The 24,794-nt window shown below is 57.2% G+C and overlaps 1 protein-coding gene across 4 annotated transcripts in view; it reads left to right on the top strand.

Annotated features, from left to right (window-relative positions):
* RGS12 (regulator of G protein signaling 12) overlaps positions 1-24,794 on the top strand; it is a 118,354-nt gene that overhangs the window by 79,440 nt on the left and 14,120 nt on the right. For all 4 annotated transcript variants that reach the window (XM_086705558.1, XM_086705557.1, XM_086705560.1 and 1 more), the window contains 9 exons: positions 16,510-16,679; positions 17,209-17,301; positions 18,005-18,148; positions 18,873-19,052; positions 19,589-19,742; positions 21,373-21,449; positions 23,384-23,578; positions 23,842-23,915; positions 24,407-24,533. In XM_086705558.1, coding sequence (XP_086561684.1) covers positions 16,510-16,679; positions 17,209-17,301; positions 18,005-18,148; positions 18,873-19,052; positions 19,589-19,742; positions 21,373-21,449; positions 23,384-23,578; positions 23,842-23,915; positions 24,407-24,533 — 1,214 coding nt within the window. The remainder of the gene's footprint in view (positions 1-16,509; positions 16,680-17,208; positions 17,302-18,004; positions 18,149-18,872; positions 19,053-19,588; positions 19,743-21,372; positions 21,450-23,383; positions 23,579-23,841; positions 23,916-24,406; positions 24,534-24,794) is intronic.

Here is a 24,794-nt window from a genome sequence, read left to right as displayed (position 1 = left end):
TCCTATGCCAGAAATGTAGTTGCTACGAACTTTAAAAATATTTATAGCCTACAGAGCACATCTACTGACAGCAGTATAATTAAAAAGATGACCGGGCGCCTGGGTGGCGCAGTCGGTTAAACGTCCGACTTCAGCCAGGTCACGATCTCGCTGTCCGTGGGTTCGAGCCCTGCGTCGGGCTCTGGGCTGATGGCTCAGAGCCTGGAGCCTGTTTCCGATTCTGTGTCTCCCTCTCTCTCTGCCCCATCCCCGTTCATGCTCTGTCTCTCTCTGTCCCAAAAATAAATAAACGTTGAAAAAAAAATTTTTTTTAAAGATGTCAATCACAAAAAGACAACAAAAAATAATCCAGACGCTTGAAAGTTCAAAATTTTACTTCCAGATAATCCATGGGTCGAGGAGAAAATTAAAAGGGAAATTGCAATACAGTTTAGAGCCGCCTGGAGATTGTGGTGCTCCATATTGACAGCAGTGGGACGTAGCCAGAGTGGTTTTCGGAGAAAACTTCCTAGCGTTAAATGTATATATTGTAAAAATGAACAGTTAGAAGGTACAGGAGCTAATCTTTCAGCGTAAGAAGGGAGGAAAACAGAAAAGGAAATACGTGAAATTAAGGTGAAGGAAATAATAAGGCAGAAACTAACCATTTATTCATTTAGCAATTATATTTTGAGCTCTTCCTTTCTCCAGCCTTCCTCTAAGACCTGTTCTGAGCCCTGGGGACACACTTGTGAACAAAACAAGATCCCTGACTTCGTGGGGCTTAATTACATTTGGTGGTGGAACATCACAGGCACAGGAACAGATCGCGCCGTGGGCTGTGGTAATCGAGTGAAGGAGTCAAACCATGTGACTATCACAATAGAGGCTAGAAGAGTATCTGATAGCATTGCCCACTGGGATTTTTAAAAGTTACACTTGACAGTTAAACATCAGAAGCATCCCATCAGAGCCAGGAATAAGGCAAGGATGTTCCCCGTCTCAGCAACTATGTAGCATGGTGTTGGGGATCCCGGCCAACACGATTAGGCGAGAGGAGGAAATAAGGTCAAAAGACTTGGAGAGGAGGAAACCAAATGATCATTATTCTCGAACGATATTAGCATCTAACTAGAAAACCCAAAGCGCATCAATGTGCTTGGCCAGACCTTTTAGAACTAATGGAATTAGTTTCTGTTAGAAAGATAAAAACCAGTAGCTTTCCTAAACAATATACATTGTTTCTGTGGGGATGTGTATATGTTGGTAAAAGCATTAAAAATATTGGGAGGAATCAACCTCAAATTAATAAGATGGGTTTTCTCTGGGGAGGGGAGTTAGGGCCAGGATTTTAGGTGATGATTAACCGCGATTTTATATTTATGTTTAAATTTTTTAAAGGCGAAAATAAATCGTGCATTAAAACCGCAAGATATATGTAATTGGAAGTTACGTGCCTTTTAGCCTGTACCGCAGCACTAGCTCACGTTTGGGACACACGACCCACTTAGTCAGCCAGTATTACTGAGTGCCTCCTACGCGCCCGGTCCTGCTCGTCACGATGCTCGGCCAGCAGTGGGGTTCTCCCAGTATCCCTGCGGTCAGTACACGGCTCTTACCGCAGTTTCGCACAAGGGTGAGTACCTTGCCCAAGCCGGGAACCGGGCAGCGTGAGCCCGGGGACCACCCTGTGCCTCACCACACCTGTGCCAGGTGGCGCCAGGTCGGAGGCCCCTGCTCCTAGGATAGAGCTTGCCACAGCATGGGCCTCCAACGAGTATCTGTTGAATAAACGAGAACCAGGGGCAGCCCATTTACCTCCTGTTCATCTTCGCTGTCCCCACCCGGCTTTGGGAAGAAAATGTAGAGCGTGGGCTCCCGTATGGTGGAGCCCTGATCATCTGCTCGTTGCGTAGGAGGGTCAGGCTTCACGGGTCCCTGTGGCCGGCCCGCGAGGTGGGCCCCTCAAGTCTTTAGCACAACCCGCTGGAAGACAGAGTGCTGCTGCAGCCCTGGGGCCCTGCCCATCGGCGGTCCCCACTGCGGAGGAGGGGCAGGGGAGCGCCAGCCCTCTCTGCGTGGACTTGCTAAGGCCCCCAGGGAACATGGGGCCAGCGTGGTGACCAGGTTTGGGGAACGCAGTTTTGGACAAGTGACTTTTTAAGTTTGATCGTTTTCTTTTTCTTCTTTAAAAAAGTTTAAATCCAAGTTAACATATAGTGTAATAGTGATTTCAGGAATAGAATTTAGTGATTCATCCCCTACATATAATACCCAGTGCTCATCCCAACAAGCGCCCTCCTTAATGCCCATCCCCCATTTAGCCCATCCCCCCCCCCCCACAACCCCGCCAGCAACCTCAGTTTCTTCTCTGTGTTTAAGCGTCTCTTATGTTTTGTCCCCCTCCCTGTTTTTATCTTATTTTTGCTTCCCTTCCCTTATGTTCATCTGTTTTTTATCTTAAATTCCTCATATGAGTGCAGTCCTATGATATTCGTCTTTCTCTGACTGACTTATTTCGCTTAGCATGATACCCTCCCGTTCCATCCATGTAGTTGCAAATGGCAAGATTTCATTCTTTTTGATTGCTGAGTAATACTCTGTTGTGTGTGTGTGTGTGTGTGTGTATATATATATATATATACACCACATTTTCTTTATCCATTCATCTCTTGATGGACATTTGATGGACATTTGGGCTCTTTCCATACTCTGCCTATTGTCAATAGCACTGCTATAAATGTGGGAGTGCATGTGTCCCTTTGAAACAGCACACCTGTATCCCTTGGATAAATGCCTAGTAGAGCAATTGCTGGGTCGTAGGGTAGTTCTGTTTTTAGTTTTTTGAGGACCCTCCATACTGTTTTCCAGAGTGGCTGCACCAGCTTGCATTTCCACCAACAATGCAAAAGGGATCCTCTTTCTCTGCATCCTCGCCAACATCGGTTGTTGCCTGAGTTGTTCATGTTAGCCATTCTGACAGGTGTGAGGTGGTATCTCATTGTGGCTTTGATTTGTAGTTCCCTGATGATGGATGATGTTGAGCATTTTTTCATGTGTCTGTTGGCCATCTGGATGTCTTCTTTGGAGAAGTGTCTGATCATGTCTTTGGCCCATTTCTTCACTGGATTATTTGTTTTATGGGTGTTGAGTTTCATAAGTTGTTTATAGATTCTGGATACTAACCCTTTATCTGATATGTCGTTTGCAAATATCTTCTCCCATTCTGTCGGTTGCCTTGTTTGCTGATTGCTTCCTTCGCTGTGCAGGAGCTTTTTATCTTGATGAGGTCCCAACAGTTCATGTTTGCTTTTGTTTCCCTTGCCTCTGGAGACGTGTTGAGTAAGAAGTTGCTACAGCCAAGATCAAAGAGGCTTTTTCCTGCTTTCTCCTCGAGGGTTTTGATGGCTTCCCGTCTTACATTGAGGTCTTTCATCCATTTTGAGCTTATTTTTGTGTCTGGTGTAAGAAAGTGGTCCAGGTTCATTCTTCTGCATGTCGCTGTCCAGTTTTCCCAGCACCACTTGCTGAGGAGACTGTCTTTTTCCCATTGGGTATTCTTTCCTGTTTTGTCAAAGATCAGTTGGCCATACGTTTGTGGGTCCGTTTCTGGGTTCTCTGTTCTGTTCCGTTGATCTGAGTGTCTGTTCTTGTGCCAGTACCATACTGTCTCGATGGTTACAGCTTTGTAGTAGAGCTTGAAGCCTGGGATTGTGATGCCTCCTGCTTTGGTTTTCTTTTTCAAGATTGTTTTGGCTATTCAGGGTCTTTTCTATTTCCATACAAATTTTAGGATTGTTTGTTCTAGCTCTGTGAAGAATGCTGGTGTTTCTTTGATAAGGATTGCATTGAATGTGTAGATTGCTTTGGGTAGGATCGACATTTTAATGATATTTGTTCTTCCAGTCCATGAGTGTGGAATGTTTTTCCTTTGTGTGTGTGTGTGTCTTTTTCAGTTCTTTCATAAGCTTTCTATACTTCTCAATGTATAGATTTTTCACCTCTTTGGTTAGATTTATTCCTAGGTATTTTAGGTTTTGGTGCAATTGTAAATGGGATCGATTCCTTGATTTCTCTTTCTGCTGCTTCATTATTGGTGTATAGAAATGTAGCCGATTTCTGTGCATTGATTTTATATCCTGAGACTTTGCTGAATTCATGAATCAATTCTAGCAATTTTTTGGTGGAATCTTTGGGATTTTCCATATAGAGGATATGTCATCTGCAAAGAGTGAAAGTTTGACCTCCTCCTGGCCGATTTGGATGCCTTTTATTTCTTTGTGTTGTCTGATTGCTGAGGCTAAGAATTCAAATACTATGTTGAATAATAGTGGCGAGAGTAGACATCCCTGTCTTGTTCCTGACTTTAGGGGGAAAGCTCTCAGTTATTCCCCATTGAGGATGATATTAGTGTTGGGTCGTTCATATATGGCTTTTATGATCTTGAGGTATGCTCCTTCTATCCCTACTTTCTTGAGGGTTTTTATCAAGAAAGGATGCTGTATTTTGTCAAATGCTTTTTCTGTGTCTATTGAGAGGATCATGTGGTTTTTATCCTTTCTCTTATTAATGTGATATATCACGTTGATTGATTTGCAGATATTGAACCAGCCCTTCATCCCAGGAATAAATCCCATGTGGTCGTGGGGAATAGTTCTTTTACTGTATTGTTGGATCCGGTTTGCCAGTATCTTGTTGAGAATTTTTGCATCTACAAAAATTCATCAGGGATATTGGTCTATAGTTCTTTTTAGTGGGGTCTTTGTCTGGTGTTGGAATCAAGGTAATGCTGGCTTCATAGAAAGAGTTTGGCAGTTTTCCTTCCATTCCTATTTTTTGGAAGAGCTTCAAGAAAATAGGTGTTAACTCTTCTTTAAATGTTTGGTAGAGGGGCGCCTGGGTGGCGCAGTCGGTTAAGCGTCCGACTTCAGCCAGGTCACGATCTCGCGGTCCGTGAGTTCGAGCCCCGCGTCGGGCTCTGGGCTGATGGCTCGGAGCCTGGAGCCTGTTTCCGATTCCGTGTCTCCCTCTCTCTCTGCTCCTCCCCCGTTCATGCTCTGTCTCTCTCTGTCCCAAAAATAAATAAAAGTTGAAAAAAAAAAAATTTTAATGTTTGGTAGAGTTCCCCTGGAAAGCCATCCATCCCTCGACTCGTGTTTGTTGGGAGAATTTTGATTACTGATTCAGTTTCTTTACTGGATATGGGCCCGTTCAAATTTCCCATTTTCTCCTGTTTCAGTTTTGGTAGTTTATATGTTTCTAGGAATTTGTCCATTTCTTCCAGATTGCCCATTTTATTGGCGTATACTTGCCCATAATATCCTCCTATGATTGTTCGTATTTCTGCGGTGGTGGTTGTGATCTCTCCTCTTTCATTCGTGATTGTATTTGATTGTTTTCTTTGGAAACCATAGAAGAGGCATGGATATTACATTGTGTTTAGTTTCACGTCTGCCACCCCACCTTCGTCAAAGCGATGTGAAATCATAACTGCCCTGGAAACCCCCAGCTATGGCCGCACAGTTTATGCCTGACATACGAAGTGGGACGTTTCCTCCGTCTCCGTATGGCCTTCCTTGCTCTCGCAGGAGAGGTCCCTAGGTGCTGCCTCTGATGAAGGACATTTCCTGCCTCAAGCCTCCTTCATGACTGTGTGTGCTGGAGGCTTCTCCTTCCTTGAGGGCCAGCCCTCCAGCCCCAGGCCTGGTGGGGGAGGTACCCTCGCCTCATCTCTACCTGCCACCGCCTTGGTGCAGGCTTGGGGCTCCTGGCGGTGCCTTTAGTATTGCGTGTGGGCGGCCCTACCCTGGCTGTGGGGACAGTTTAGCAGCATTTTGGGTCTTCCTCACAGAGCTCCAGATTGGGGGTCCCTGGGCTTCTGCGTTGGGCAGTGTGCTGTAGACAGGGACAGGATGTGGCCGGGAGGTGTGTGGTTTATGTGTGGCCGTTGGGGCGAGGGAGAGAGAAGGCTGCCTTCGCGCAGTGTACGTGTCTTACCCATTGGAACGGACGGAATTACTTTCACAGAGAATTAACGAGTGAGCGAGTGAGGCACAGGGTTTAGGTTGAAACCAGCGGAATAAATGCATTTGATTAGGGCTAATCTTTGGGAAACGTCCCGTGTCCCTTTTTGGGGGTTCCTGGAGGCTCCCTGTGGTCAGACGCCACCTTCAGTCTGCCAGCCACGTGTGGTCGTCGCGGGTGGCCCTGAGACCGGAATCCTGAAAATTCAGTGTGACGGGTGACAAGAGGCACCCGTCTCCGCCTGTCGCCTCACACTTCCCACACTGACCCTTTTCGGTTACTGTTCTGCCCACTCGTGTGGCCTCGTGAGCTCTCCCAGCATTTCCCCCCATCTGCTTGGCATTTCACTCTCCAGAAGGACTTGTGTCATTTCAGACGTGGAAAGTGTGCTTGCTCTGCTCTGCCAGAAAGTGATAAATCCGACTTTGGGTACTGACTCCAGGATAGACTCAGAATTTAGATTTCGGCTTTGGGCCCACGTGTCTTCATGCCCCTGAAGTTCCGTAAGAATCGCGGGGCTGTACGATCTGGCTGTGGAGGCACCGGGGGCCTCGCCGTTGGAGGGCATGCCTGTGGTCTTGGCCCTGTCACCGGCCACCGTCGGGCGGGCCACGGGGCGTCTCCTGACCTCAGCAACTCTGTTTGTAAAATGGGCTGATTGAGTTAGAGCAGTGATTTCTAGACATGTCTTGAGGAAGCGCCGTAGGTTCCAAAAACATTTTATTCCGATTATCAGTAGGGCTCAGTCGTTACCGGCAGGAGTTTTCCTGAAGGAGAGGAGCCGTGCCAGGCGGAGCAGAATGGGGCCTACCTGGGGTCTGTCCCACCTGCTGTCCTCTGTGCCCTCTCCCTTCCTCGGCCAAGCCAGACCACCCAAGAGGACTCTGTATACGGTTTCTTTCAAAAAAACGGCCCTGCTGCTCTACATTTGTTGGCAACTGGGGAATGAAGTGAACACCCAGGTCCGCAGGGTGGCTGTTGTGGTGGGGATGATGTGACAGACTGGGGTGTGCGGCTGGTGGGGACGGAGCTAGGGTGGGAAGAGAGGGCGGGGGGCGGGCAGGCAGCCCCCCACCATGCTGCCACGTCTCCGTGCACAGCTCAGACAAGTTCCAGAATTCTAAATCCAAGCTGGTCTTTTGTGTTGTTGGAAGTGGGCTAATAGAATATAGCTTATTTAACAGTATGTTAGCTCCACCGCGTTTTCAATATTTAGATGCACGACACAAAGTCCTTTATTTGTGCTTTGGCCCCAAACCCTGCAAATGCTAGTTTCTGCCCCAAGGAGAAAATCAGGAGGCCTCCGAGCCCATCCAGTCTACCACATCCCGCCACCCAGAGACGGAAGGACCGTCCCGGGGCCCGAGGCTCCCCCCGGGTTTCCCCCTGCAGCTGAATGTCACGGTTATAAGTGACCTGCTGGCAGGCATTCTCAAGGCCCGGTGGCTTGCAGATGGACAAGTCCACTTGGTGGTCAAGCTCAGGCTTTAAAAGGCAGGCGACCCGATCGTAAAACACAGTGAGTCTTACGCCTGAGACTGTGCATTTGACTCGATGTATCGTTGATGTAGAAAAGGATTACAAACAAAGAGGGACCCTAGTTAGCGGGTTTGGTTTTGGCGCTGGTAGGAGTTCGTCGTTCTTAAACTGTCTCGTAGAGACGGTGCGGGTGTGTTCTGGGCCCGAGCAAATGAGGAACGTGTCCAGAACAATGGGAGCCCAGCCCCCGCTGCTGGGGAGAGGTTAGAACATAGTACATAGAACATATAAAGTGTAGGAAGGGAGAGTGCGCTCGGGGTCGGGTCCGAGTTGGAGGTGCCCGTATGAACTCGCGGCTTTAATAGCTGTAGAGATAAAGGCAGAGACGCCTGCATATCAGTGTGGGCAGGTGTGGTCCGTTCCCTAGCTGTGTCCGCTGCAAAGTTCTAGAAGCAGTGAGCCTGCCAGTGGAAGCCAGTACCCCTTGTGTGCAGATCTTGGTGCCTAAGTACCACTCTTCGGTCCAGGGGACCAGCTGTCCTTTTTTTTTTTTTTTTTTTGGTGTTTTTATTTATTTCTGAGACAGAAAGCACAGACTGGGGAAGGGCAGAGAGAGGGAGACAGGAACTAAAGCGGGCTCCTCACTGACAGCAGAGAAGCCGACGCGGGCTCAAGCCCGTGAGCTGTGAGATGATGACTCGAGCTGAACTCGGACACTTCGCCGACTGAGCCGCCCAGGTGCCCCAGGAACCGGCGATCCTTGAAGCGAAGCCTCGGTTGCTGGGCGGGGGCAGGGCAAGTACAGCGAGCCTGGCCCAAGGTTTTGTTTGTTTGATGTCAAGTATATTTATATTATTTATTTTGAGAGAGCGGGAGCAGGGGAGGGGCGGAGAGAGGGGGAGACAGAGAATCCCAGGCAGGTTCCACACTCAACACAGGGCCCAGCACGGGGCTAGAACCCACGAACCACGAGATCACGACCTGAGCCGATATCAAGAGTTGGACGCTTAACCGAATGAGCCACCCAGGCGCCCCTGTTTGTTAGTTTGTTTTAGACTTAAAAATAAGGAAACGCTGAGGCGCCTGGGTGGTTAAGTGTCCGACCTCGGCTCAGGTCGTGGTCTCACAGTTAGTGAGTTCGAGCCCCCACATCGGGCTCTGTGCCGACAGCCCAGAGCCTGGAGCCTGCTTCGGATTCTGTGTCTCCCTCTCTCTCTGCCCCTCCCCCACTCTGCTCTGTTTCTCTCTCTGTCTCTGTCTCTCTCTCTCAAAAATGGATAAACATTTAAAAAAAATTTAAAAAGAAAAAAAACCAAAACACTGAGTTCCTGATGAGGACTTACCAGAAAGATACAGATACCGGCTTAAAGAGAGGCAGAGAATTAAGAGAGACAGAGAGAAGGGAAAGAAAAATACCCAGATATTTGTGGATTATAAGCCATTGAATGAGGTAAAACTCCGCGGAACGCCTACTCGTAGAGATAAATGAATTTGTAAACGTGGGGAGGACAGCTCTTTGTTGCTGTGGAGTTGGCAGCTGGGGGTGGGGGAGGGGTGGTGGCCACAGGCTGGACTGGGAACAAGGTGTGTGCATCTCGTCCCAAGGGAGACCGCAGCCCTGCGGTGGGGAACCTGGTGCCCAAAGCAAACATGACCCGCGTTGCAATGCACTGACATTACGTGCTTCCCGATGAGAAGTCCCGAGAAGGACATATGTCACTTCCTGAGGATTCCTGCCAAGTGATGGGGAAACCTCAGACGGCCCAAACTGAGGGACAGCCTACAAGATAACTGGCCTCGGTGGAGATCTGGAAACACGGCGGCTGGGAGTTTTTAAAGAGACCTGACAGCTGTGTGGTTCTGCACTCGATCTGAGCTGGGGAGACAGCTGGACGGGACTCTGTTGATGACATTGGAATAGAGGCCGTGTTGCACTTCCCGATTTTGATAGTTGCGCTGTGGTTGTGACAGAGAATGTCCTTGTTCTTTGGAAATTCACACTGAAGTATTTAGGGGTAAAGGGCTGTCTCCACCTGGATCTCCAACAGCTTGGAGGGTGCGTGTGCGTGTGTGTGTGTGCGCGTGCGCGTGTGTTCAGAGAAAGGATGGGCACGAGGAGGAGAGGCAGGATGATCTAGCAAACGGGCAGAGTGTAGACAGATGTCCAGTGAATCTGGGTAAAGGGTGTGCTCTTGTAACCTTTGTGCAAGTTTGAAGTTCTAGGAAAATAAAGCGTTTCCCCCCCAAGGACGGCACGTAGAGCCCTAAGAAAGGGGCAGTTTCAGAGCCTGGCCCATCCCGCTGTGGCTTCAGTGACACTGGCGTCTTGTGCTGGCCTGGTGCACACGGGGGCCTGGGGCCCGGAGACACGGGGGCCGGAGAGGAGCAGAGTCCAGCTGCTGTGGCGGTCCCCGTCCCCGTGGGCTTCGGAAACGTGAGGGCACAAAGGACGTTGAGAGGGAGGCAGGAGCCGTGGGCAGGCTTCATCTCGGTGCCCTCCTGGAGATGTCGGGAGGGATTGGACATCCGTGTGGTGGGACCGTGTGTGCACCGGTGCATCCGCAGGAGGGTCCGCGGACCACAGCCCGGAGCCACGTCCCGCCCCCTGTGGGTCGTGCAGATGAAACTCCAGCGACGCAGTCCCGCTCTGCTCTGACCCAGAAGTGCGGCCCTTCATTCCCCAACCGGTACCAGGCAGTTTTTGCTGAACGCTTTCTCATTTTTAAAAGATCGGTCTGTTTACGGGATTTCCAAAACTTTCAAGATACATCGGGAAATACGAGCTCGAAAGCCTCATGATTAGTATGAAAATCTACAGGTATTTGTTCCCTTTACCACCGCCGGTTTAACAGAGCGCAAACCCGGAAGGAGAGCAGCCTGTCGCCTGTCGGAGGGCCCTGCCGTGGGCACGTGGCCCTCCCAGCACACAGCTTCTGCAGCCGGGCTGGGACAGACTAAATAATTCACGTTCCGCGAGCAGCAGCAGGCCGAACATCTCGCTGTGAATTATGCATGCGTCTTCAGGCTGCTTTGTGTGAGGACACTATTGGTTTCCTCTGCGTGAGCCTGGAGGGGGAGAGGCGCCCCTGTGGGCCTGCGGCCTGCGGCCTGGGGTTCGCTGGGGAGTGTGCTGACCGGCCTCCTGGGGGAGCGTGAGCTGGGAACAATGTCTCTGTGTGTGGCCCGAGCCTTTGCCCGGGGCCCCGGGGGCCGTGCCGCCTGACCCTGGTATGGATTCGGAGGGGTGGTTTGCGGTGAATGGTTGGAAGTATTTGGTTAAGTGGCATCACAGTGGCTCTTATCGGCTCCACCCAGGTAAAGTCCCTCTGGTCTGCGCGCCTTGGCTTCTTGTCGGGGGCTGGCTGACAGCCTTCAGGTATGTCTGCAGAGGGGGCTGGGTCGCCGGGGGCAGTGACCCCGCGCACGGACCCGGACTCGCGAGGTACATACATGGAGGCGTGTGAGATTGCGGTCTGGACGGGCGTGCGGTGAGGTGGCACCCAGAACCCGGTGTGGCAGAATTGGCCACGAAATTTTAGTACGAGGGCACTGTTGACCCCATTTGTGACACGACTGCCCGGCCAGCTTGAAGGTGGTGGCTCTTGTAGCTTTTGGCCGGCCTGAAACGGACTTCAGAAGGCCTTTCTCTGCAGGAAAGCGTTTCTTCGGCTCCACCTGGTCCACTGACAGAGGAAAACAGCAAAAACAAAAACAAAAAGAAAACAAGACGCGGGAAACGCTGTCCAGCGTGACCCTCCAGCCCCGGGGGGTGGGGGGGGGTTGGGGGGGTGCTCCGTGGACCCGCCTTCTCCTTCAGTTAGCGTGGAGAGAGTCTCCGGCAGGGAGTTGGGCGCTGGCTCTGCCCGCCTCCCGTCGGGCCCGGGGCTGGCAGGGACCCCGGCATGGCAGGGCTTTCGCGCCAGCTCTCGAGATGGGTTCTCGCAGAACTGTGCCCTGTTTTCCGTGTGTCGAGAACGGTCCCGGGGCGATCTGGGGGTGGAGCAGAGGGCCAGGTGCCTGGCCCTGCGTGGTGGGGACGCGTGGATGGTGCGGGCACCTGCAGCCCGCGTGAGCAGCACCTAGCGCGGCCACGCTCCGGGTGCCGGCACCGCCCCCCCCACCCCCGGCCCCGGGCCTCGGCGCCCTCCTGCAGGAGCCGGCCTTCCTCACAAGCTTCTGGGAGATCTTTCGGGTAGAGAACTCGGCCTTGACGTGCTCTGTGTGGCCCGCGGTTGTCCCCACTTTGCAGAGCAAGCGTGTTCCTCGAGACCGGGCCGTCAGGAGAGAAATGGCCACGTCCAGGCCTCCATCGGCGTGTGGCCTACCCCGCGGGTGACCGGGAGCGTCCTTCAGGGTCGTGGTGTCCCGTGTCCCCTCCCTGAGCTCCCCCGGTGCTGGGGCTGAGGCCCAGCGGGCATTTGCGGTGTTTCGATGAGGGACAGACAGAAGGGGCCTCAGCTTTCGGTCCCGCGGTGCAGGGAGCCCGGCGGCAGGATGGCTCTCCCCAGCTCTTCGGGGTCCTGTGAGAGCCGGGGCCCGGGGCCTGCGTGCCTGCAGAAGTGGGTTTTCCCCTCATTGCCCGCACATGAGTCTTCCCGGCCTCCCTCTCAAGGGACGGTCCTTGCCGGCGACCCCAAGGTGTGCCGCGGCGGGGCAGCGGCCCAGCCCCTCGTGGGGCGTGACACGCGGGCTGGCCAGGTGTCAGGATTTTCCTTCCTTTAATTTCCAAGTTTCTTTCTCCGCTAGACTTTTACAGTGTCAGTCGTTGATCTGTGAGTCTTAAAAAAACGAGGATTGGCCGGGTCTCCTAAAAATGAGCTTACTCAAAATACGGGTCATCTGTCACTCTGTTCGTTCGGCAGTGTCCTTCACTCGTTCACTCTCGCCCTCAGCCCAGCCCAGGGCGCGGCGACAGGCGTCTCTCCTCCCTGCGGTCCGCGTGTCTGGGGAGCAAGGAAGGCGGGTGTTCCAAATCACTGCTGCTTGCGTGCCTGGAACCCAGACACCTTTTTTATTTGAGGAGCAAAAGCGCCAGCACCCTTGATGGATGGGGTTCGGGTGCTCTGTCAGTTTGCAGCTCGTCTACCTCTTTGCCGCCCTGTCCTCACGACCCCGTTTACCTGCATCCTCCCAGGGACCGAGCTCAGGGCCAATGGACCTGTGAAGGAAAAAAGTGCCCTCTTGACCTTCCCTTATTTTTCACTGCCCCCTAGGATGTATGGTTCACACTCTGTGGCCTTAGCACCTTTCCTGGCCCTCACACATTTCCCCTAAGCCCAGACATACCAGCTGTGGGGCTGTGAGCCGTGCCTCTTCTGCCCCAGGGCCTTTGCACATCTGGTCCCTCACGGAAGGCTTTTCCAGCTCCCCTGAGGCCAGTTACCTCTGTCCACCCTTCCGTTCCCAGTTCAGTCAGCCCTTATTGCCTCAAGGAAAACAAGCTGGAAGAAGAGTGTTTTGGTGCTTGTACTTAACAGACTGGATTTTTAAAATTTATTTTTTAGAGAGAGAGAGAGCATGAGTGAGGGAGAGGGGCAAGGGAGAGAGAGAGACTCCTAAGCGGGCTCTACACTCAGCACAGAACGTGTTGCAGTGCTTGACCCCACCACCCTGGGATCATGACCCGAGCTGAAATCAAGAGTCGGACACTTCACCGCCTGGGCCACATAGGTGCCCCGTTAACAGACTGTCTTATGTTTTTTGTTTGTTTTTTTTTTAACTTTTAATGTTTATTTTTGAGAGACAGAGAGAGCATGAGCGAGGGAAGGGCAGAGAGAGAGGGAGACACAGAATCCGAAGCGGGCTCCAGGCTCCGAGCCGTCAGCACAGAGCCTGATGCGGGGCTCGAACCCACGAACCACAAGATCATGACCTGAGCTAAGTCAGACTCTCAACTGACTGAGCCACCCAGGCGCCCCTAGACTGTTTTAAAAACTACTTCATTTTGTGAGAATCACCTCATTTATGAACGTAAAATATAGCAGAAAAGCGCCTCAGACCCAACCAGTTCGATACAAGGTGTTTGTAGTTTAACGTCATCTTTAGCTCCTTGTGGGTGAAACTAAACACGTCTGCACGTGGTGGTGAGCATCTGAAGCCCCTACTCAGTGACTGTCCACACGGTCCTTCCACTTTTCTTTGCTCTGTTGGCCTTTCTCGTGTTGATGTGCAGGTGGCCTCAAATATCGAGAAGATTAGTCCCTCGTGTAATGGGTCATGGGTATTTCCCCACACTTTGTCTTTTGACTTAGTTTATGGTGTTTGTCTCATGTTCATTTCTGACCGAGGTACAGGCCACACGGCATTATGTTAGTTGAAGGCGTACAACGTGGTGACTTCACGTCTGCGTGGGTCGTGGCACGGTCACCACGGTGTCGTCACCGCCTGCAGTTCCAGAATCTTATCTTGTGACGGAACTTTTGAGATCTGCTCTCTTCACCGCTTTCAGAGATACAGCGTGATGCTGTTGGCTGCGGTCGTTGTGCTGTGCACGACATCCCAGCACTGTTGTGTAACTGGAAGCCTGTCCCTTGTGACCCCTCACCTCCCTTCACCGCCCGTCACCGTCGTCACAGACCGCGGTGTTTGCGTGGTCTGTGGATCCGTCTTGTCCCTCGCCACTCCGGGCTGTGTCTTCTTGTCCACAGTGTCTCCAGTTTGATTTTCTGACACGTCAATCTTTGGTCCAGGTGAGATTTATTTCAGTGTGCCGGAAGGGATCCGACTTGATTATTTTTCAGGTGGTTTTCCAGTCGTCCCAGGACGAGCCGTGTGGCGCCAGCAGGGCGGGGGTGGTGGAGGGGCCGCCCCGCCACCTGGCCCTGCTTTGGTTTGTTTTTCCAGCGTTTCACGTGTAGTTTTCCATGTGAACTTTTACACTCAGTTCATCTGGCTCGGTTTTTTGTTGTTTGTTTGTTTTTTTTTTTTTTTTTTTATTGACAGAGTGTGAGCAGGGGCCAGGGGGGACAGCGGGAGAGAGAGAACCCCAAGCAGGATCCGTGGTCAGCACAGAGCCCAAGCCGGGGCTCGATCTCACAACAGTGAGACCATGACCTGAGCCAAGGTCAAGAGTCAGATGCTCAACCGACTGAGCCCCCCAGGCGCCCCTCAGCTTGTCCTATTCTAATAAACATCTACTGGGACATGTATTGGGGTGATATGTTGATCTAGGGAGAGTTACCACGTGTGGGTCTTGCCCTCATCGCTGTGGTTACTTGACCCAAATCAAACAGAGCCAGCGAGTCTGTGTGGCCTGTATCGCATGGGTGTAAAACGGCCAGTTTTCTGCGTGGGGGGGGGGGGGGGGCGGGGAGGGGGCAGTTCTGTGCGCGGGGACTGGTTACCAGGGTGACGGTGGAGCTGCCGAGTGCTCTGGGGGCCGTGCTGGGACCCCTCGCGGCTGGCCGTGCTGTGCTAAGAGTGTAGCAGGTGGTGCACACGGGCCCTGGGGTGAGCTTCACGTCTCACACACGAGCTCCGGGCCTGCCTCAGGTCCGGGAGAGCAGTGCGTGCACTGCACCACGAGGCTCACACGTCCCATGTGCAGCTCTCTGGAGCCACGGAGAAGTATCCCAGCTGTCTTTCTTCCGACCTTGTCCCATCTCATCTCATTGACGTGTTTTCTATAGCAGTTTAAGTTACTACTCTTTGACTTTATGTTTTTCTTTTCTTTTCCAATCCGAGTGCTTCTTCAACTTTGAATGTCCTGCCCCAGTGGCCCCGAGCCACCAAGCGGGTCTGATTTGACCGACCCCGGGGGGGGGGGGTTGCCTTCTTGGCCCTCCGCCCTCTGGGCCTCCTCGAGGCCGTCTGGGCTGCGGTTGTGTTGTGGTGCCCGCGGGCGTGGCCTGTGCCCACTGCTCCCCGTGCGGCCGCCGGTGGGCATCAGAACTCAGGGCGGCTCTCGCTTTCCCCGTGTCCGGCCCCTCGGCAGCGAGGAGGTACGTTTGCACTGGTGGGCTTAGAGCCGGAGCCGCCCGGCCAGTCCCCTGGGCTCCTCCCGCCGCCAGCCCGGGGGCCGACTGCGCCTGCGCAGCAGCACGGGGCGGGGCACGGGGCGCAGCGCACGAACCCTGTTGCATCAGTCAGGGTGCTCCTCTAGACTTCGCGCCCTCCTTTCCCGCGTCACCTGGGGTCCACAGGCTGCGGCCTGGCCTCTGGTCTCCTTGGTGTTGGGACCGGGGGTCGGGGGAGCAGCCCGGCGTGGGACCGTGAGGCAAGCCGTCTGCACAGAAGAGAGCACGTCCGTGGCACAGTGTGCGTCTGGCCCTGCTCCCGGCCAGCCGGCACCCGCCCCCTCGGGTTTCGCCGACCAGGCCTGCCGGGTGGGGGGGAGGCCCAGCCCGCTGCTGATGTGAGGTGGGAGACGGTGACGTGGGGCTCCCCAAACACTCCCCTGCCCTTTGTGAAGGGAGCGGGCTATTCGGGGATTTCGCGTAAAACGTGAGGGAACCCAGGCCGTTCGGGGCTATTTTGTCGACACTCGGGAACCGTGGTGTTTACTGCGCCGGGCCGGCTTCTCACCGGCTGTGCCGACAACACGCGTGGTCACGGAGTCGTGGTACGTTTGGAGGGTAGGCCACACATTCTACAGGGAGACCGTGTGCGGGACGGGACACACGCGTGTGCTTGCCCACGGCACGCATCCCCCCCACCCTGGCACAGTACCCCTTTCGCTCTGCTCGCCCGCCCATGGTGACCCGGCACCTCCCGAACTCACGGACGGGGTCGCCCGGGAGCCCTGTTGCGTCTGCGGCGTGGGCTTGGCGCGCCCGCTCCGTGTGTGTGCGTGTGGCCGCATGAGGGCCGGGTTCATCTTGCCCTGTGCCCTGTGCCCTGTGCCCTGTGCCCTGTGCCCAGGCCAATGCTGGGCACGCTGTAGGCGCTTGGTGCGTTTTGTTGGCCGAGTGTGTGTTTTAGAGCAGACGCCCGGGGAGAGCCCCTGGCGGCCGCCCGGAAGGCCGGGCCGGGCGCTGCCGGGCGGCGTGGAGGACGCATGTGCAGGTGGGGTCTGTGCTGGTCCCGCAGAGCTGGCCGGCGCTGACCTGAAGGACCGCGCGAGCGACCACAGCCTCAGCAGCAATGCCAGCCTCCCCAGCGTCCAGAGCTGCAGGCGCCTGCGCGAGAGGAGGGCCGCCAGCTGGGCCGTGTCGTTCGAGCGCCTTCTGCAGGACCCTCTTGGCGTCCGCTACTTCTCTGTGAGTAGGGGGTGGTCACGGGGCCCGGGGGCCGTTTGCTCCCTCCGCCGGGGGCTCCTCAAGAAGGACCTGGGGCGCACACCCCAAGGTCAGCAGCGGTGGAGTCGCCGAGCGGCCTCCCGCGGGGGCCTCCCCCTGGCCCCCTGCTCGTCGCACGGGAGACCGGGGCTGGAGGGGGCCTCTGCCCAGCTCGGCCCTGGCTCTGCGTGGCGGGTCCCCCTGCAGTGGCGAGCACGGAGCCTCCTGTCAATGCTTAGCGGAGCTCCACGTGCCGAGCGCGGCTGCTGGGAAGGGTGTCCTGCCTTTGGGGGAACAGCGGCGAACACCGGCGCGGTCCTTAAAGTGCGGGCGGCTTTCAGTCTGTGGTCCGTGGCCCTCGGGGAGGCTGGGGAGAGACGCTTCCGGCCCCCGGTGTCTGTGGAAGGCAAACCAAAGCGAAGGGCGGGAGCGAGGCGACAGCTCAGGAGGAGGGCGGATGCCGGTGACGGGCTGGTCGCACGTGAAGGCTAATTGGTGGTGTTTTTCTTAGGATTTCCTAAGGAAGGAATTCAGTGAAGAAAACATTTTATTCTGGCAGGCCTGTGAATATTTTAACCATGTTCCTGCACACGACAAGAAGGAGGTAAGTTTGCTCACGCCTGGGGAGCGGGAAGGTCTCGCCGTGGGCTAGACCCCAGGGCGGTCTGAGGGCGACGTGACTGTGTTCTCATGGGGTTACCGAGAGACGCTTCTTTTTCAGCATAACTTTCCCAATACGTGTGATGTTTAATTTTGCCTGAACGTGGTTGACGTAAGCGCCTGTGAAACCTCTTTCCGCGGACGTGCTGCCGCTCCGCGTGTTGGAAGGGGACTTCGATCCCCGGGCAGGAGCACGCCCTGAGCGTGTGCGTTTGTGCGGCTCCACTGCCCACGCCTCACCTGCCACGAGAGAAGCCCCCACGGGCGCCGGCCCTGGTCCACGGTGCGGGCCCTCCTTCCCGCCGCGGATGAGGCCTCTTATGTGCCCGGCTCACGCCGTGTGGCACGGATGAGTCCCCGCTTGCTGAGACCACACGCGTGAAGCGCCACGTGCGGGACGGCCCCTCGGTGCCCCAGGGCCCCAGCAGCGCCCGCTGGAGAAAGTCAGGGAGGAGCCCGTTTGCTGGAAGGTTTCCTACCGGCTTGACCTCCGTTCACTCAAGCAGGCAGTATTTACTGGGCCCTAGGGAAGTGCATCTGCACCGCTGGGCCCGCATCGGGCGTTTGGAACGTGGAGACCAGCAGCACGCTTGCACGTCGGGGGAGCCCGCGGCCCGCGCTTCCCGCCCACACCCGTGTCCTGTCAGCTCTCCTACAGGGCCCGCGAGATCTTCAGCAAGTTCCTGTGCAGCAAAGCCACCACCCCCGTCAACATCGACAGCCAGGCCCAGCTGGCGGATGACATTCTCAGTGCTCCGCACCCCGACATGTTCAAGGAGCAGCAGCTCCAGGTAACTGTGCCTCGGTTCCCCGCAGGGACTCCTCGCCAGGGTCCTCTCCGCGGGACCGCGTGCCCACAAGCGGGCGGCCAGCCCGAGGGGGGGGGGGGTGCCCACGGAGGTGGATGTGAGGGGCAGAGCCCTGTGTCTCCCACCAGGCTTGTCTCGGTTGGGGGTGGGGGGTGGGGGGCATCGGTGGGGCTGTGAAATAACCGGCCACGAGCCCTGTCTGTGGTCGCTCAGACGCACACCTTTGTGTGACGTCTCAGGTCCGCGGGTGCCGACGTGTGTGCGTGTTCCGAGTTTTTTTCAGTTCCGGGATGTCACTGTGATTAAAAGGGTGCAGCGTCATTTATCACAATAACGAACGTTGTTTGTCAGGGCGCATGACCCACCAGCCTCCTCAGGGAGCACGTCTGTTGCTAAATCGTATGAATAACGTGGAAAGTAGTGGAGGAAAGTGTTTCCAAGGCAGTTCTCGCTTCCTCAGATTCCCAGTTACGTCTGGTTTCACTCTTATCTAACAAAGCGGGGCCTGTCCAGGACTGCCCGGGAGATGCCCGGAGTCTGCTCCTGGTGCCGACTTCCCGTGAGTGGTTGGGGTTCACGGAGTCGGAGAGCGAGGAAGAGGCTGGCGTGGCCTGAGCACCCCTGTGCGGCGGCCGCGGCAGGTGGGCCCGGGGGCCGAGCGCTCCAGTGGCTCGTCAAGCTACAGCGTGCCGCGTGTGCTCCGTAGATCTTCAACCTGATGAAGTTCGACAGCTACACGCGCTTCCTCAAGTCCCAGCTGTACCAAGAGTGCATCCTGGCCGAGGTGGAAGGCCGCTCGCTCCCGGACGCACAGCAGGTGCCCAGCAGCCCGGCCTCCAAGGGCAGCGTCAGCTCGGAGCACTCCGGCGTGTCCACGCCCAAGAAGGTGCCCGTGCACCCGCCGTGTCTTCTGGGCGGATGGGAGTGCCAGGGGGTGGTGTGGCTGGGGGGGGGGGGGGGAGGATGGGAAAGGGGTAGCACGCATCGCTAGATCGCTAGGACCCAGCCCTCCTGGGATGCATCCTGTGCCCGGGGCAGGGGGCAGGGGTTCCATTCGCGGTAGTGCTGCCCTCCGGCTGTCGAAGGGTCTGGGCCATCCCACAGATCCGCCTACAGCCCTCTTCAGCTTCCCTTCACACTTGACGTAACGTTAAAATAATGTTATGCTGGGGCGCCTGGGTGGTTCAGTCGGTCGAGCATCCGACTTCGGCTCATGTCGTGATCTCACGGTTCCTGGGTTTGAGCCCATGGGCTCAGAGCCTGGAGCTGCTTCGGATTCTGCATCTCCCTCTCTCTGCCCCTCCCCTGCTCATGCTCTGTCTCTCTCTCTCTCTCTCTCTCTCTCTCTCTCTCAAAAATAAATACGCATTTTAAAAAGTTCAAGTAATGTTACGCTATTTTAACGTCTCTGTTTGATGATAGTTGAGTGGAAAATCGAGATCAGGAAGATCCTTGAATGAAGAGCTGGGGGATGAGGACAGTGAAAAGAAACGAAAAGGAACGTTCTTTTCCTGGTCCAGGACCAGGAGCACCGGGCGGTCGCAGAAGAAGAAGGAGCACGGCGACCACGCAAACGGTGTGTGGTGGCGGGTGGGGGTGGCCTGGCCGGGGTCTGCCGGCGGTGTGCAAGGGCACGTCCGGGGCACACGCAGAACGCGGCTCTGTGTCCGCGGGCGTAGCCCTTTGGGGGCAGGCCAGCCGGAGTGAAACAGTGTGGCTTCGGTGCCGTTTGCAAAAGCGGGTGAGGGTGCGTTCCAGCCCACTCCCCACTCGGCCAGGGCACCCTGCGGGCGGGCCTGGCGTGCCATCCTCTCCGGCCCTCCCGGTAGGAAATGGGGGAGACGAGACAACACAAGTGTCCTGCCTTGTCTGCACCCAGACAGCCTCTTGGTTTCCTGCCTGGGCGGCTTTCTAGGTGCGTGTAGGGGTGTGTGAGCCTTTGTAATTTTTTAAAATGCAGTACCATAGTTGGGGTGTCCCGCATTTTCAAAATCGTAATTCTGTATTATCGTAGATGCTGTAGGTCGCCCATTCTAGATATTTTCTCCGTTGGCTTCTTTCTTACGTGTAGCTCAGCAGATAGTGACAGAGGGACGGGCTCCTCCTGGGAGGCGGGGCAGAGGGTTGAAAGCAGCTTGTGGCGAGGCAGAGAGCAGTCGACAGTGTACACGGGCCGGGCAGGCATGGGGCGGAAAGGGCCTGGAACGGCGTTGATGGAGGGAGCACGGGCAGGGAGCGCTGGAGAGGGACAGGTGGCGGCGGCTCCCGGGACGGGGCCTGTGGCGCGCCAGGAGGCCTGCGTAGTGTACGTTCTGTGTCCTTCTCAGAGCAGCCGGCGAACCGAGTCCTCTTGCGCCCGTTTGACAGACTGCAGCAGCTTAGGAAGGTTGTGGGCTTGGCACGGGCACCCCAGTGTTCCCGGGGTCGTGCTGTGGGCGGACAGACTTGCAGAACTCAGTCAGCGAGAGACCGTCGCAGGGGCAGGAGCTGTAGTTAGATGGGGCTGGGGACCCCCGAGAACCTAGAGACAGCAGGGGCTGCCCCCCCCCCAGGAGTCTGGGGTCCCTGCGCCCGGCAGATCTTTAGAGAGCCGTCTGGAACAGCCTCTAACCCTGACTCCGGGGCGCTCCCCAGGCATTCCGACTTGGTCGTCTGGGGATCTGCTGCCTTGGCAGGTGGGCCGGCGGTTCAGGAGGGCAGCGGGACCGGGGACCGCGGTCCCCTGGCGCCCTGGCCTGCAGCTGCTGGCTGTGGCACAGCGGCGTGACTGGGGAGCGGGGCCGGTGCGTGTCAGTTCTCGGGATCTCTAGACTAGCCAGAGGTCACGGCGAGTTCAGTCAGTGGGGGCGATGGGGCGGTCGTTGGCTCGCTTGAGCACCTGGTGGGAAGATAGGAGTGAAGCGTGAGTAGAGGTGCGGTCGCTGGTCGGGGTGCTTACCACTGTCCATTTAGGCCCAGAAGCCACGTGTCGAAGTGACAATTCCACGCCCCGGGAGCGTGTCCTTGTGTGTCTGGGGGCCGGCTACGGCCAAGGGCAGAGCGGAGTCTAGCCGAGGGGGGTGCCTCTGAGAGGCCTCTCCGTGTCCCTGGTCTGCTTGGCCCGAAAGGGTGAGGTTGGGGATGTGACCGAGGAAGGCGGGCCCTGTATCACATGCAGAGGGGGAGAGCTGGCCTCCGGTGCTGAGTCACTGTGTTTCCCCATCAAGAACCCCTGCACGCCAACGGAGGCCTGGGTCGCCGCGAGTCACAGGGCTCCGTGTCCTCCGCGGGGAGCCTGGACCTGGTAAGTCACCGCCTCCCCCCTCCCAAAGGCCACAGCGGATTCGTGAAATCCGCCTCCGTGTTTGGCCACGCAAACCCCCCACTCATGAAGCCGAACAAACGCGGGTGCCGCTGATGTGGGGCCGGGGCTCCTGGGCACGTGGGGACGCGGGGGAGGGCTGCCGCTTGTGCACTAGATTATTTCTGGCTTTATTGCTGACGTCTGTTCTCATCCAGCTCCCGTTGTGTGAGCCCCACTAAGAGCCAACAGAGCTTTCCGTTGGTCTCGCGTGTGACCGTCCCGTCACCTCCTGCCTCCTCGCACCTGTGCTTCTGCTCGCGGGGGCTACCCTGAGGGGACCCCCTTTCCGCCCTCACCCCGGCCCGTGTGGCAGGCTGGCTGCTGGTCGTGACCCTGCTCTCAGTCGGCTGGGGGCACCTGCTGGCCGCCAGCTCTTGTCTCACAGCGGGCGTGGAAAACCTCCTGGCTCGTGCTCGCAGAGCAGCCCCTCCTCTCCAGGGACACTGTGCCACAGTTAGAGCTGGGAGGGTTGAGCCAGTGAACCGCCGCGGGCCAGCAAACCGCCCAAACTCCAGCTTAAGAAACAGAGAACCTTCCTTACTGCGCCTGCATCCGGGGGAAGGGAGTAGCTGGGGCCATTTTATAATCAGCCTACCACCTACGGACTCCGTTTTCTGAAGCGATGTCAGGGCCACAGAGATTTTCAGGAGGAGACAGCCACAGCAGAGTGGCGGCCGAGGCAGGCGGTACGGTAGAAGGACACGCGGGAGCCCTTTGCGGCCGGGACACGCCATTGATCCGCAGAGACCAGGGGAGACGTCACGGACAGACCTGAGGTCTGCCGCGGGAACAGGGCCACGGGCTGGCCCCTCGTCCACGTCCTGCCCGCTCGGGAGCCCCCACGTCCGGGTGTGGGTCCCGGTACCGGGACCGAGTGCTGAGTAGCCATTTCCCGAGCCCCCGACTTAGTCCGCGAATAATGCAGACGATGAAATCGCAGACTGCCGTTTCCGAAAGCCTCGGCCCGCAGTGCCCCGGAGCCCGCCTCTCCCCGCCCGACCTCCCCCTTCCGCGCGGGTGTCTCCCTGCTGAGGGCCGGGCAGGCCGACTGGGGCCACGTCCTCACCCGGGGAGGGTGTCGAGCGTCCTCTGGGCGAAAGGGCCCCCGAGGAGGCCCGGTCCTGTCCCTCACACTGGCCCGGGGCGAGGGGTGGTCTGCCAGCCGCTAAAGGAGGGCGGAGCCGAGGCTCCTACTGTGCCCCTCACAGCCCCGCCCCCTGCACATCCAGTGCTGAGCCTTGCATAGTGTGTGGGACTGTCAGGACACGACGCCCCTCACTGGCTTCTCTGACCCGATGGCCGGTGTCCGCGGGAGGGGTCGTCACCCCTCGGGTGCGTGTTCCTGCCTGCGAACCTTTGCCCGCGCTGCCCTGCTCCCTGCCCCGGCCCCGGCCTCGGGCCCCCCCGTGCCCTCCACGGTCCACAGTCCAGTCCTCTGGGAGAGGCCTCCGGTCGTGGGGGCTCAGGTGGGAAGGGCCAGAAGGATAAGCGGGGCAGCCGAGGGGCCTCCCAGACTGGGCGGGGCCTCAGGCCCCCCGCGTGCATCTGGCCCGCCTGGTGGGTCCCCAGTGCGACCGCCTGTGAGGCAGGAGCGGGCTCCACAGGGCGGCCCCGTCTGCTTCCAGCTCTGGGGCCAACACAAGCCCCCTGAAAACAACACGCGAAGGGCCCATCCCGTTCAGAGCCCAGCGGCTCGTTAAGCCCAGCCCTTGTGAGTGGGTCACAGGCCAGGAAGGACTAGAGACAGCTGTCTTCTCGTGCGGTACTTAGCAGCCCCACCCACTTGGTCGGCTCCTTGGTGCTGGCCAGAGGCGGGGGGGTGCTTCTCGGGGTGCCTGTGCACCCATCGTGACACTTGTCTCCCGGCTCCCCAGTCAGAGGCCTGCAGGACCTCGGTGCCAGAGCGGGACAAGGCGGCCAGGCACTGCAGCGTCCAGCTCCCCGACGGGACGTCCTGCGTGGTGGCGGTCCAGGTGGGGCTGTCCATCAAGGAGGTCCTGGCTGGGCTCTGTGAGCGACACAGCCTCAACGGGGCGGCGGTGGACCTCTTCCTGGTGGGCGGGGACAAGGTACAGGGCCCTCGCCACGGGGTCTGCCCGGGGGGTGGGGGTGCCGGCGGGTCTGTCTCTGTCTTGCTGGCCAGAGCTGCCTGGGCCCTCCGGTCGCAGGGACGCGTGGCGCTGACTTAGCTTGTCTGCGGGGCCGCCTTCTCTGAGAGGCCGCGTGGGACGCACGGCTGTCCCGCTGCAGGCAGGACGCAGGGGCGCGTTCCAGGGGTGTTCGCCCGCCCCCGCTCTGACTCGGGTCTCTGTTCTTTCCACGTGTTGCAAAGCCTCTGGTGCTGCACCAAGACAGTAGCATCCTGGAGTCTCGGGACCTGCGGCTGGAAAAGCGGACTTTGTTTCGGTACGAAAAACGCCGCTGCTGTTCCACGGGGTCTCCTGGGCCACACGTCCGTCTCTGGGGGTGTCCCTGCCAGCCTTGCGTGCGTGGCTGGGAAGGGAAGGCAGGCACCCGCTTTGTGGGGTGGGGGGGGAGTGGGGTGGGGTGGGGGGTGGCGGTGGCCGCACCGAGTCCCCAGGAGCCCGCAGCCGGTCACTGTCTGTCCTGCCTCACAGGTGTCCCCAGGGGTGGGCAGGCGGGACAGCACAGTGCTGGCCATCCGCCAGGACGGGCCCCCTCTTTGCCCGGGATGACAGCCCACTGAAAACCTCGGAGACGCCCCTCCTGGCTTCCTTCTCATGCCGAGGGTGCTCCTCGGCCCCAGCCTGGCACGAGCTGCTGAGCCCCAAGGTGCCGCGGGTCGCCTGTGGGTGCCACGTCATCCCATCCTTGAGAAGGAACATCTGAGTGTATATTTGCAGCAGATGTGTTCGTGTTCCTCCCCCTCCAACCAGGCTGGATCTGGTCCCGATCAACCGGTCAGTGGGACTCAAGGCCAAGCCCACCAAGCCCGTCACGGAAGTGCTGCGGCCCGTGGTGGCCAAGTACGGCCTGCACCTGAATGAGCTGGTGGCCAGGCTGGTGAGTGACCCGGGGGGCTTGCGGCTGAGTTCCCCACGCGGCACGCCCAGCACCTGCTCGCTGTCGTGGCTTGCCTCTGGCACCCCTCACACGGGTGTGTGAGACCTTGGTCGGGGCTGGGGCGGGGGGTGGTGGGAGGGGGTGCGGCATGCAGGCCCGCCTCTGGAGCTCCACGTACGTGCGTGTGTGACCTGGGGGCACGCCAAGGCCCTGGGGGGCGGGTGTCCTAGTGAGTGGAAATGCTCCCTGTTTACTTACACC

The sequence above is a fragment of the Puma concolor genome, chromosome B1, assembly GCF_028749965.1.
Source record: "Puma concolor isolate L17-30 chromosome B1, mPumCon1.1.hap2, whole genome shotgun sequence".
NCBI classification, from domain to species: Eukaryota; Metazoa; Chordata; class Mammalia; order Carnivora; family Felidae; genus Puma; species Puma concolor.
This window is presented reverse-complemented; position numbering and strand designations above follow the sequence as displayed.